This window comes from Toxotes jaculatrix, chromosome 3 (genome assembly GCF_017976425.1).
Source record: "Toxotes jaculatrix isolate fToxJac2 chromosome 3, fToxJac2.pri, whole genome shotgun sequence".
Lineage (NCBI taxonomy): Eukaryota > Metazoa > Chordata > Actinopteri > Toxotidae > Toxotes > Toxotes jaculatrix.
In genome coordinates this window covers 15,458,927-15,472,910 of record NC_054396.1, presented here as the reverse complement: position 1 = coordinate 15,472,910, position 13,984 = coordinate 15,458,927, and the positions used below count along the sequence as shown (strand labels likewise).

At 40.9% G+C, this 13,984-nt stretch overlaps 1 protein-coding gene across 1 annotated transcript in view; it reads left to right on the top strand.

The window, feature by feature from the left end:
* Positions 1–216: 216 nt before the first annotated feature.
* srgap3 (SLIT-ROBO Rho GTPase activating protein 3) overlaps positions 217–13,984 on the top strand; it is a 54,554-nt gene continuing 40,786 nt past the window's right edge. The window contains exon 1 of the mRNA XM_041033474.1: positions 217–727. Coding sequence (XP_040889408.1) covers positions 664–727 — 64 coding nt within the window. The 5' untranslated portion in view covers positions 217–663. The remainder of the gene's footprint in view (positions 728–13,984) is intronic.

Below are 13,984 nucleotides of genomic sequence, written 5' to 3'. Positions count from 1 at the left end.
CAGTGTATGAGCATCGCATGTAAAATGTGAGCAGAAAGTCTAGCTGTAATGCATTAATTTAAATTAAATTAAATTGCATTTGTGTGTGTCGGTGGGTGTATTTGTGTGAGGGGGGAAAGGGAAGGAGGGGTGGTTGACAATACGAGGAGGCTCACGTGACCATCTCTTAAATTCCTGTTTCCCTGCAGCGCAATTTGTCAGAGTACGAATGGTGTCTGCCTGCCTCCGTCCTCCGCCGCACGTCTGTTCATTTTGGGCACAGAAGGTGCACGGACTTGACTGCTTGAACCCTTCAAGCGACGCTCTTCTCTCTTCATCATGTTGTTATTATAGTTTTGAGCTCGCTTTTTCTTTCTTTCCTGCTGAAGCGTTTGAGTTGACTGGTACCAGGAGGAGGACTCGGTTCCTTTGCCGGAGAAAACCCTTGCAGAGAAAAAAAATAGAGAAGAATGCAACATTGGACTGCTGCTCAAGTGTTATTTCTGCACTGATTTCCACGTTAAGGTTATTTAAACAAAACCTTAAAGCTTTTTGTTCTCCCCAAATGCACGGCCGCTAGAAAAGGAAGACGAAAAACGCTGCAACGTTACAAGTCGGGGATCATCACCAAAGACCCGAGAGCGTCCTCGACTTACAGGGTCTCACCCTAAACCCAGAGGAACCATGTCATCTACGAAATTCAAGAAGGATAAGGAGATCATAGCGGACTACGAGACCCAAGTGAAAGGTGCGGTGTGAATCTGCTGTCTGTGTCCGTTCTGTGTGCATTGTCTCTGCAGAGACTGTCCGTCGACTCCGACCGACCAAGAGCCAGTTTATGTGTCCGCCTGTCTTTTGCTTTTGCTTTTTTATTCGTGTGGTACAGTGCCTCCACCTCTATGTAGGATACAGTGTTAAATCAAATAGCACTGCCACTCTTTCCCGTCAGATGACAGGTAAACCGTGACAGTCAATCCAATGACAAGAGCACCAGAGAGCCAGGAGCGAACACTATTTTTTTTTTTACTATCATGATTGTATTTCTTTTAATTTTTTTTTCTTCTCTCTGGTGTGCAAAGGATTATTTCATTAATTCACCAGCAGCTAAAGGGATTTCTGTGTGTTGAATGTTGATTTGTCATAATGTGGTTATAGGGTCCTGGTTCAGCACGCTTTGTTGCTGGGTAAAATGATCCCTCTGTTGAAATCAGTGCAGGATGGAGGAGTGTGTGGTGTTATTATGGCACCTCATTCTTCCACATTATTGGGGCCTGCATTTGGTTCACCACGCTCAGTGTTGTTCTACATGTTGAACAAATATTTGAGAATAGATTGAGTGCACACTCTCGACTGTATGTCAAATTCATTTTCCATATCCAATGTCTTGTAATGGCTTGTGCTGACAAGGTGGCTTCAGCTTTAATCCACAGACCTGATCACACTCTGCTCACGTTCTCTCTTTGATTCACTGTCAGTGATTGACTGTTTTTTTCTCACGGCTCTCACCTGGCAACATGGATAAAACACTCTGTGACTCATTGACACATCCACACACTTGTTACAGGTAGAGGCCACGGCTCTTTAGTCACTTACTTACTCAGTGATTATTTCAGACTCATAATTATCCCCCCAAAGAAAGTAGATCTCCAAAAGTACTAGTGGATGGTTTGTGGATTCATTGATGTTGATGCGTTGATGCATTGATGTTTTTACAATGTTTGTCTTGACATAGTAACCAAAGTGGAGCTGGGGTTTAGTTTCAAGGCCCTGGACCTATTACTAGCATTCTCTCTCAGTGGTTTCACTAACATTACGCCTCAGGAGTTTCTTTGCTGATCGTCCCCTGAGCCATGTATGAGTCTGGACCTTTGGATGTTCGGTATACGCGTAGTTGGATTTGGAGGATTGATCTACAGACACGTTCCTCTTTGTGCGGAAAATGTATCAGCTGATTGATTTTTATCTACCAGACTTTCTCTGCCTCTATAATCCTGCTTTCCACTTGGCTCCAGTCCATTTTTTGGGTGTAATTCAGGCATCAGTTATGTAGTTTAGATCCAACTGTATCATGGGAGAGTCTCTTGTTTCCTAGATCCAGGCCTGGTCTGCTGCCTCTTTGCATCAGACATGGCCCCTTGAACTGTGTGAGGAAGAAGGATCTTAATTTATGGAGAATGCTGCTTGTTTCGCATTCACAGCTGCTGTGTTGCATAGCCTACAGACACAGAGGGCTCTGCTCCTTACATCCACCACTCTACAACAATGGCAGTGTTATGAGTTGAACCAGGCAGAGAGCGAACCATAATGAAATTCAGATTGGAAATTGCACCTGTCTTATTCTGAGTTATTGCTTTATGGTTAATGTGCACATGGCAGAAGGGGCCAAATCATTGGCGTGTCATTGATTGAGTCATAATAAGATCCCATGGTTGCTTTATTATGTATGAGGGCTAATAGATGGGTGACAGGGAAAAAATCACTTGGATTCAGCAGTGGTTTAACAACAAAGAAAAAACAAAGCCAGTACCTTTGCTGTGCCTTAGTACTGAGTTTGTTTAAATGTGATGACTGCAGGTGTGAAATCCCCTCCTAACATAAAATTTAATCGCTCTGTTACAGAATAACAAACTGCTCTGCTAAAATCTCGACCCCCTGCTGTTAATGAATTCCTGACGACCCTCGAGGCTGGCTGCCAAAGCCTCTGTCTCTGAAGGACCCTGGGAGATGGTGTTCACTTTATTCAGGCTGTTCAGCTGGCAGATCCTGCATTAGCATGTCAATGGAGAGGGTTCATACTCTGAACAGAGAGAGACTGACTGAGGAGCTTGGACTCTGTTTCATAGCTAACCACCGTGTGGTTGCTGGTCTGCAGCTCTGTGTCCTCCTGTTTGCCAGTTTTGTAGGCAGCTTGTGAAGTGTTGCTCTCGGGCTTAGCCATCAGCGCCTGTTTGACATTTACAACAGAGTTTCTGAGGCCACAGTTGTGTATAAATCCATACTTCCCCATCAGCAGGACAAGGATGAATTGAACCTTTTTTTTCTCCATACAATATACAAAACTGGATGCTTTGTAAGGCCAGTGATCATGAGTTAACTAGCTGCTGGCATTGTGAAATCAGACTGCAGATTAAGGATGAGAGCCACAGATAGCTGTAGAGAGAGGTGGTGATGATATAGTACATGCACAGGAAAAAGCTTTGAAACAAAACCTGAACACTTAGACAATACTAATAAATGTCAAGACACGAGTGCACTCAGGCTAGACTCTATTTTCTTCAGAATGGCTCAATTTTTTTATTAAATTGAACTTGTGTTTACATCTTTTTGCTGTACTGTACTTTGACTCGAGAGACAGCAGGTTCTGTTGGCTGGGTTCCCTGGCTCCCCTTCTGCAATGAATCACTGATTCATTGTACTTGGAGTGCAGCACAGTTTTACCCCACTCTCTATTATTGGGCCCTTAGTAATGGTATTTTTCCCGCAGTATTGTGCAGATAACAGTCAGTGTAACGAGAGCTTTAATTTGTTTAATTTGTTAGTTTGTTTGTCTGGATAGCCCATGTTCAAAACCACATATGTGACTCATTTTTTTGTTTGAACCCCTTTATTGTGATTTTACATAGAGCTCATGGCCTGCAATGGTTGTCATTTCCTAGATGTAACCGTTGTCTGACTCAGGCGCGACACTAGTCATTACCCACACTGACACCACTGCACCCACACACACAAAGACAGGAATACAGGCAGACCCCCACACATAAATGAATGGTGTTGTTGAGAGGATGAACTGTTTTGATGTGGTGAAAATTGCACAAGACTGGAAGTGTTGTCATTTGTTTTTCCTCCAGGCTGCAAACAACCGCTCTGATCAGGGAAATGAACGCGTGCAACTGCTCATAGAAATGTTTCAGTGTCCTCCAGATGTACATATTAATGTCCACATACACACACAGTGGCTGTGTCACTTGAGGTGACACTGAAAAGGAAGCATGGTTTTTACACCTCTGGGTTCAGGTTTCTGTTTTTTTTTTTTCTTTTTGTTCATTTCTAGTCTCTGCTGGTTTTTTTCTGCCAGACCAAATGCAAACAAGCTTAACCTCCCCAGCAGCCCTAATGTAAATCTGAAAGTAATTTGATCAACATTTGTTTCTAAACTAGCTGTAGGTGGAATGTCCATTACACAGGACTCTGCATTAGGTTATTTCTAATTTTACAGCAGAGTGCAAACTTAAGTGCCTGACTCAAAAATTGAATGCAAGTTTTAAGTGTCATTACAATATATACAATATATACTACATGGTCACACATCCTTTTAGGTCAAATTATAAAGTGATATCACTGTATATTCCCTGCAGTTTTATAATATACAGTATTAATCAATTATCAGCTTGGTAACAGAAGTCTGATCTCTAGTGTGGTCACAAACCACTCTTCTCATCACTTACATAACCCTAAAAAGTGTTGTTGGGTTGGTTAAATGTTGGTGAGCATAATGTGAGGCACTAGGTGTGTCTCTGTTTGTTGTTGCTCCAGGCAAGAGACAGCTTCCCTGCTGAAGGAGTTAAATGCTGAAGACTGTTCATGGGCTCATGGTGTTTGTTAGCAAAGCAACAATGATGAGTGAATACAGCCTGTGGTCTCTTTGGGCTCTGAAATACCCACAGCTTTTGATGTCAACTCAGGTTTATTGCAGATACTGAATGCATTGCTCAGTTGATGCTGGAAATCTGTCTCAAGATCAGAGCTGGTTACTATCATTTGGTTAGTTACCTGCTAATACCCTGCTGGGCAGAATGAAGCTGGCTGTGCAGAAACGGACATGTTGGGAGTTGAAGAAATGGTCACGCTGACTCACCAGCAGAGGATCCTCCAGCTGCCAGCTTGTTTGACAAACCTGCTGGTGACTGAGAGAACATTTGCATAGAAAAAATCATCCACTAGCTATTAAGGCAAAATAATCTTTAGTGGGACAGCATGTTTATTCTGCATTCCAATAATTTTTGGGCTTCATTCAGGATTGGTGTATTTATGTGGGGTGGCATTGACGAGTCAAACAAACAGGCAGCCCAACTAAGCTCTGTTGCTGCTGATTCAGTTGAGGTTGCATGATTTCTAATTATATTAATATTCATTAATGTCTTAAAGAAAAAGTTTGACCTTTGGGTGTTCCACTTATTTGTGCTCATGCCAAGAGTTGGATAAGAGGATTGATACCACTCTCATGTCTGTATACTAAGAGTGAAGCGACTGGCTGCAGCCGGCTAACTTTGCTTAAAGACAGGAAACAGCTAGCTTGGCTATTTCTTGCTATCTGTTTCTGCCTTTTTCAAGTCTTAATGCTAAGCTAAATCGGCTAGCTGCTGGCAGCATCTTAAAACTTAAGATGCTGCCAGCACTTGTCCGTGCAAGCAGCTTATTATGATCTATAGTTACGCTTTATTGTTAGGGGCCATAGTAATTATGGTCGGAGCAAAGGGGGATATCAGGTGAAGCAGTATATAGAGTGACAAAGTCCATGTTAGGAGGAGGGATGGGTCCACAAAACACTGGACTTTGACATGGGAGATCAGTGTTCGTTCCCTCTTTGAAACCGATAGTTGTCGTCATTTCTTTTAATGACCATTCCACAACCTTAGCTGCATGTTTACTTTTGTATCCATGACGACAAAGGTCCGATACACCGTGGCCAGTATACTACACATGTTTATTATTATAACCCTAACAACAAAGGACTGCAAACCTGCTGTTGTAGGATTAGGTTATTTCAGGAGATGCTCCTATGGGTCGTATCAAAGGGTAGGACCAAAAGACCTATATGGTCTTTTAGGATGGAGGACTAGTTGGAAAGCCAATAAGTTTGTTTCCCAAAATGTCAAACTATTCCTTTTAACTAGTTCTGTACCTCATGACATGTAATTGAGGAAAACATGAGTTTGGAAAAATGTGTAGTTGTCAAGTCATTGAAAGTAAAAGAGTCAACAAGACCGAATTTTTACATTGTTGTCCCAACAATACGACTTTCCTCTTTTTATTTGTGTCCATCAAAGTAGTACAGTGTTAAGAAAGTGTCACAAAACTGACAAAAGATCCAGTTGTGTCTTCAGTGCTTTAGAAAACTATATCATGTCCTCTGTCACCATAAAGATAGCCCATATAAAGTGGTTTTACTCAGAGTTTATTTAACATTGCAGACTCTGGTCTCTTCTTTGTAAACTGGTATGATGAATGCAGCTGCCACATGATAAATTGAGAGTTTGTTCTGTCCGCTTCACAATCGTTCGAGAGATAATCGGCCTTTCATGAAATGGCTGATCTGCCAGGCATAGATTATTATTTAACGCAGTCTCAGAATAGTTTTTGGATTGGCATTGATTAAATAGACAAAGGTCCATTTAAACAGAAAAAACAGTTTCATTTTCTTGGTTATGTGGTGCCAGTCAGTGCATGATTTCACTTCTCATTTAATTCATTTATTCATGCTGAAAGAATTTTAGTGTAGCTTTTAACACCATGATTGTATTACAAGTCTAGTAATGTACTGCTGTTTTCTGGGGGACTAAAACCTAGTTACAGGGCTATTAAACTTGACTTTAATTTAAAAAGAGTGGTTGATCTGACATGTGAAACCTGCTCATTGAATGCTGTCTTCTATCTCTTCTATGTCTTTTACTCTGTTACCACTGTACTTTCCAATAAGAAGACTCTTAACAATCTTGTACAAAGACCTCTGTCAAACTCTGCGTACAGGAATATGAGTTTGATGCTTCATATATTCTTGTATATTTGCAATTGAAGATTCGTTCTAATATTAGGAAAAACTGTGCAAGCTTAGGGGTGACCCTGAGACTGAGAATGTTTGGATTCAGTCTTCAGTCTCTTTTTGATGCATTTCCCTGTTTTTTTAATGCCACACATTGAAACTGTTGTTTACTCTAAGGGTCCAACAACAGGTTTATAGAACCTTTTGTCTCAACACATTTACAGACAAGTTTCTGAAGACAATGAAGTGTAACAATGTCAAGTGAGTGACTGGCAGTTTAATTGCCTCCATTATTTCAAACCAAACTTTATTTATTATTTATTTATCATCATAGATCTAAAAAATAAACAAAGATGGAGGAAAAAAAGAGCAAATCTTATTATTAATTATTGCCATTATTTTGCTCTATTGCCTCACAGGTATCCATGGTGATATGCAGCAATACTTGATGAAAGCAAGAAGAAAGTCTTGTTAAAAAAGCACTTCCTGCCGAGAAAAAGTAAGCTTAGAAACAGAGGAAACAGGCCAGTTGTGCAAAAATAACTCCACAATGAGAGTTTGAAAAAGTCGCTGTTTGATGAAGTAATTAGTTAAGTTCTTACAGTGCAGGCTAGGGACCTGCTAGATTAACTTTATTATATATCAGTGAAGCACATGTCCCACAGTGGACTTTAGATAATTAAAGAGTGCTCCTCTGTGCAGCTCACAAATCCCTCTTATCCACCACTGATGGTAGAAATAGCACTGCATGTGGCACAGGTTCATTCGTTATTAGGAGCACAAAACTGTGGTGTTTTGTTATAATTGGGCTAATGAATTGTTAACTGTAGGGCTGCAACTAGTGATTATTTTCAGTATTGCACAATACCCAAAGATAATGGCTTTACTGTCACTTGAGACAAGAAAACTAACAAATCCTCACAATAGAGAAGCTGTAACTAGGTATTTGTTTTGCATTGTTTACTTAATAACTTTCTTGCATGTTTAATCAATAGTTAATTGATTAGTTAATAATAATTATATAATAATAGTTCCAACCCTATTATAATTTATTATAATTGTAGTACATGTTAACTGAAATTCAACCTGAAACCTGCAAAAAATAAGCAGTTCACCAAAGACACAAAATAAATAAATAAATAAATAAATAAAACAAAGGTGACGTGTCTCTGCTTTGTTTCTCTCTGTCTTTTTTCAGCTGAACTCTACTCTCAGTTTCACCTCCTTTGAGCCAGTGAAGAGCTGTCCCTGTGTAACTGATCTCGCTTAAACATAGCTGGTGTTTGAGAGGGCCGTGTACTCTGCCTTTATGAAAGCTAAATGTGGTTGAATGAACTGAATCATTTCAAACTTCTAGTTCCTTGGTGCATTACTGTATGCCGTGAGAGTATTTGTTTTTAATTTGATGGAAGCCATGTTCAGAAGGAAATGGTAAATTTAGTTTTACTGCTTTGATCAGATGCTGCTGCACTGTGATTACCTTATCAGCTTCACAGTCAATGTTATACCATGTCACAGTGCATACAACCCGCACGTGCCTCCTCACTCACTGCTGCCACCTATCCACATCCATCAGACTCCATCTCTCCTCCAATAAGCTGCTCCCAAAGGACTGGTGCACGCCTGTGTTGCCATGGAGACACCTCTCAGCCTTGTCCTGCAGAGCTGGATCCTAGATACAGCAAAAGATGGACGGCAAGCGTCTGAAAGGGCGTGTTTCCGGTTGTAGCGCACGCTTACGGTTTCCTGAAGTATCACACTCATGTAATGTGCTGACAATGATGACGATAGGGGCACAAGAGAGGAAATCAATATGAGAGGTCCATGAGGAAGTCTGGGATGATTTTCCTCTTATTGCACTGGGAAGCAGATCGACTGCTGAATGTTTATTATTTTGTTGTCATCATGGGTTTCCTTCATAGTGTGTGGTTTAAGGCTTATTACAATTTGGGAGGCTTAAATGAGCGCTTTGTTTGTCTATTATTAGGCTTCATATCCAAGACTGTAGCCTAGATATCATTTGTTCTCAGTGAGTAGATTGTGAGCACAAAAAGCTGCAAGTTAGTGAAAAATAAATAAAAAATAAAGACAAGCAATCTCTAGATTGATTTTTAACTGATTTTTTGGCAGAATATCCAGTGGAAGATCCGGTGAACCAGCAGATAATTAGGAAGGAGGACTGAGAGTGAGGAATGACCCAGAGACTGACAGCTGACATCTTGTTGTAAGACGCTCCATCGGTTCACCTCTGCTCAGCCATTGATTGGTCTCAGCTCCTGTTGTCTTATCTTTGAGTACACGTGCTGCGGCGGTCTGGGCTCATGAGGGACCATGTGAGATAGAGACAGACAGAGAAGAACCTGAAGAACAGACATCAGAAGCATGCACTCATGAATCCAAAATTGCATTAATCATTAGGGGATTTAAAAAAAAAAAAAAAAAGAACAGAGAAGTAGGGGATTAGTTCAACGACTGGAACTTGTATTATGAGACTCAGTGCAGGGGGACAGAGAGAGTGAATTAAGGTCTGGATAAGGGTTGCTTTTGTCTGTGTGTCTGCTTTTCATGTGAATTTGGCTCTGCAGTGTAGAGCCCAGATACTGCAGAGCTGAGTTGGGGATTAGGTTAGTGAATTTGGCTCGGAGTTGCTTTTGTCTGGTGTGTGTGTCTAGATGCTGTATGTGTGTGTGCCTCAACGCATGTTTATGTGAATGCCCAAAAACATTATTTTCAAAGTGTTTAATACCTTCTCAGGTTATGATTTATATGATTTATAATTTGTCGATATTATAATTTGATTTATAATTTGTCCATATTACACACAAACATGTAGTTCTTTCCTCCACACTCACTGCACCAATATCAAGTGTTGGGAAAAAAATCACAAAGTGGAATCTGTGCTTCTTATTGATTCACTGAAATATTTAAATGTGTATTAAACAGGGCTGTAATTATCTGCAGAGAAGACATATTCACCCTCAAACTCTTCTCTATGGGAGATCATATTTTAGCTTTATTATCCTGCAGTGAAATGATCCATCTCTCCTGCTGCTCCTCAGGCAGCCTGCTGCCCTGTGCGGCCTGGCCTCCCCTGCTGTCCTCAGGATGCTCTGCAGAATATCCCTCTCATTCACCGCACTACTATTTTTCATTGCATCAAGACATCACGTGGCCCTCCTAAAGAGCAAACTTGCAGTAAAATGCTGCATCAGTGCATCACCCCGGTGTCCTGAATTGACTTCAGGAGGAAGTCCAGATCTTTTTTTTTAAATAAGATAATCAGTAATATCTTGTTCTCAGTCCCTAAATGTGTCCATACTGTGCTTTGAATACATCAGAGACGATGGCACCCCAAGCGTGGAAAGAATGTCAGTCCTTTGTAGTGTGGATCAGTTTTACCATTTTGACTGAAAAAGGCAAAAAAATAAATCATTACAGAGGAACGCCACACCACACCTGCAGCATAATCTGTTTCTCTGATGTCCATCTGGGTTTTTTATACATTCCCTTTTTTTGCCCTTAAAGATATTTAACCCCCCCCCCCCGAAAAATAAACAATGAAATGATGAAGACACTTTCCTGAGCATCGCAAACCCCCTGAAATCAAAATTTGACTCTTATACTGCAGGTGCATTTAAAATTGTAACTGAATAGGTGCATCAGTGAATTATTTTAATGCCATTCAACTATGCAGGGAGCCAACAGGAAGTCAGCTAGAGCCAGAGGACGTCTCTTAATGCAGTTGATATCAACCAGCTGAGCCAGAGAAGGACTGTACTCTGCTCTATGAGCCCAAGAAACACAAACGCCTGTGGAAGCCTAAAAATATTTTGCCTTATGCATCTCGTACCCAGTTCTCCTAATACATCCGTAGTGTAAGCCAGTGTGAATGCCTGCTAACAAGCTCGACAGGGGTGTGCATGAGAAAACACGTTGGAAGCTGTCATCTACGGCATTTCTTTCAGGCACAAAAGACTGTGGGTGTAGTTCAACTCCAGCAGACATTTTTCAGTTCTAACAGCCTAAACCTAAATTTGATTTTTCTATACCAGCAGCAGTCATTGTGGGACACATCACCATACTTTGCTGTAACACAGCTGCCAATACAGGATTTTGTCTGTGAGCGTCAAAGTTCAGGGATCTCCAACATCCTACTATTGTTTTCAGAGGTTTTCCTGTTCTGCGAGGAGACAAGTATCCACCGTGCTTTCAATTCCTGTCCCTAAACGGTGCAGGAGAAAAAATATTGTAGAGCAGGTGTCCAGAGGAAGGGGTAGGGCTCTTATAACGATGATGTATGGACCTGAGGTCAGGAATGTAAAGTGTCTGTGAGGAATATTAACTGTTCTCTTAATATATCATATAAACAGTATGTAATTATGACATATACATGACATATACTGTATGTCATATGTTAGCAGTAATGAACCTGCCCATACATTAAAAGATGACTGTTTATCTTAGACATCCTATAATAGGCTATTATCAAACCAAAAATTTCAGCCCTCATTTGCATGAGTTTGACCATATTTCAGCTGCTCCAGTCTCATTCCCCCTTTTCTCCAACAGCCCTTTTATCTGAAGATAACCCCCTCCTTCCTTTAAAAAAAAAAGCAAAAAAAAAAAAAAAAGCAGATGGCTCCATCTCTAAATAGAAACACGTAGAGACAACACACAGCAGGTCTGCCGCAGACACTAACTGCATGCTTCATCAAGCACCAACATTAAAGGTTTAACTTGTCCACTTTGAATTAGAAGAGTTGTGTTTTTGGTAGGTTCCCACCTGCACTGGGAGTACTTGCCTTACCCCTAATCCACTAACAGTGTAATCAAAAGCACTGTTTGAAAGGCAAATTTTCTTCTGAAATTAAAGGTCAACTACTTCAAACGAGCTCATGCTTTAATACATTGAATGCTTTGCAGGCCATGCTAATACTGGCAGCTAAAAGTCCTTTTTTTTTCATTCTGTAGATCAGTTGAAGAACATTGCATATGTACTGTAAGTTTATGAGGAGGCTCATATGGAAGATAGTGCTTTGCTTATGCACAATGACTTTATAATGATTTTAGCTGCAACGCAATTTTTTGTTTTGAAACCAAGTAAACCAGAGCAGCTAAGCTGAAAGTGGGGCATCCATGTTCAAAGAATTGTTACATACGTGTTAGGAAGGTGAGGAGGTATGAGGGGTGTTGGTGTATTTCAAACAGCATTTATACTAAGGTTATGTATTATACAGATACTATAGGAGAATTAGATTAAACATTAATCTTTTTAACTGCTTTAAAAGCACTTTATCTGTTGGTGGTTTGAACCAGTAATCATTCTTGACAACAGTAAAGGCTTGTTGTGTGTAGTGCTACTGACTGAGGGTTTTATCTATACTATAAACACAGCTCTTTTTGTTTTTTTCACTTGGTAACAAATCAGAGCAGAGACCAATAATGGATATCAGAAGGATCTCTTTATGTAAGGAGTGAAATAATAGTGTACAGGACTTGTTTTGGTGGTGTTCAAATAGATAAACAGTTATCTTAACTTTTAGTGCAGGCCTGCATTCACAGCATTCCTCCTCCTCACAGATTGAAAGGAACCACAGAGGGGTCCCTCGCTTTGAATAAACCACAGCGAATGAAGCCACTCAAAGAACTGGGAATACTTAGGGAATAATTCTCCAATTGCTTATGGTTTCTCCAAGGGAAGGGCACACACCACTTTGGTGTGTGTGACCTATTTTTCCAAACTCATCTGTCAAATGCAGAGCTGCAGCTGGTGGCTCAGAGTTCCCTTTTTGTAAAAGAGTGCTTTCAAAAGTCCTCCCTGTCACTCATGCACATCGGTGTCACATTTTCCTGGGGCATTTCTTTTGGCTCGCCTGCCTTGGCACTGTTTCTCTCTGTAAAAGAAAAAAAAATTGAATAAAAAAACATTGCAAACAGGGAACATAGCTACATCTCTGCAAAGGCAAGACATTCTTGACAGGACTGATCTGTTCTCTCCCTGAGCTCCTGGTTCAGCCCTCGTACTAAAAACTGAGCTTTAAGCCCTCAGTGCTTTGAGGCAGAGGGAGGCCCCTGGATAAAGGGGAGGGCTGGGACAATGGTTAACCACAGAGTGAAGCATGCCGCTCGAGGCTGAGACCAGGCGGCACGACATCACAGGGAGAGAAAAGACTCCCCTGCACAACATTACTGCTTCCCCAGCAGACAGAGCCTGCATATATATCCATGAGGAGGGCCTGGGTGACCAAATTACACCCTCAGCAGCATGGAAACACACAGCTGTGGTTTCACCATTCAGTCAGCAGTTCATCCTCCTGCAGTGTTACTGCCATGGCTCAGATATGTGTAAAATCCATCCTCCAATCCTTATTTTTTAGGGTTAGAACTTGCTATGACTCATGTTGTAACAAAAGGATGTTACGACATGCAGTGACTTACATTTAGGAAGTTCTGCTTTCAAGAGAATTTCCATTCAGACCTTTTGAGAACAAATAAACACAAAAAAAGTCCTTTTGAGTTTACGAAATCTTGAGTAAACTGGCCAAATAAATTCTTTCTACATTAGAAACAGTACATCATTCCGTGTTCCTATGTGTACTTACTGCTTGAAATGCAGAAATTAAACATTTTCTTAAGAAATCTATGAAACAGGTTTGTTTAAAGGAATTCCTAAAGATTACAAGAAGAACAGTACGGAGATGAAACCACAGCTGGCTGTGCTCTAATCTTGTTATTCAGTTCTACAGCTCAACTTGACTCAGGATCTGCACTCAGATCTGTGTTGTGGTTTATTAGAAAATTTTTTGGTCTCCAATAAAGGATGTTCATTAGTTCAGGCGGTTTCCTTCCTTTTGAGAAGTGACACCGCTGATCCTGTTTACTGTAGCTCCTTCCATCAAGTTGTGTTTTTGTTCTGCAGAATAGGCCTTTCTCTGTTCCTGTGTTGAGGCATCATTGCTGCTGATGAAAGCATTACAAAGAGGAATTGGTTTTCTTTCATGGGTTTCCCGCTGGTATGAAGGATGCGTAGTCTGCCTGGCAGCATCAGGTTCCTCTTAAGGAGAAATGTTACTCAACTCCTTGCTCCAAGAAGGGGAGTGCATTAGCTTCTCATTAAATCAGTTTGATCTCGCTGTATGTCCACAATGTAGACGCTTATGAGAGGTCATACACACAGGTCACCTTACCGGCTTGGCATGGCATCTCAGTGGTCGTTCTCGCTCTCGGCGAGAGGCTTTATGTTAC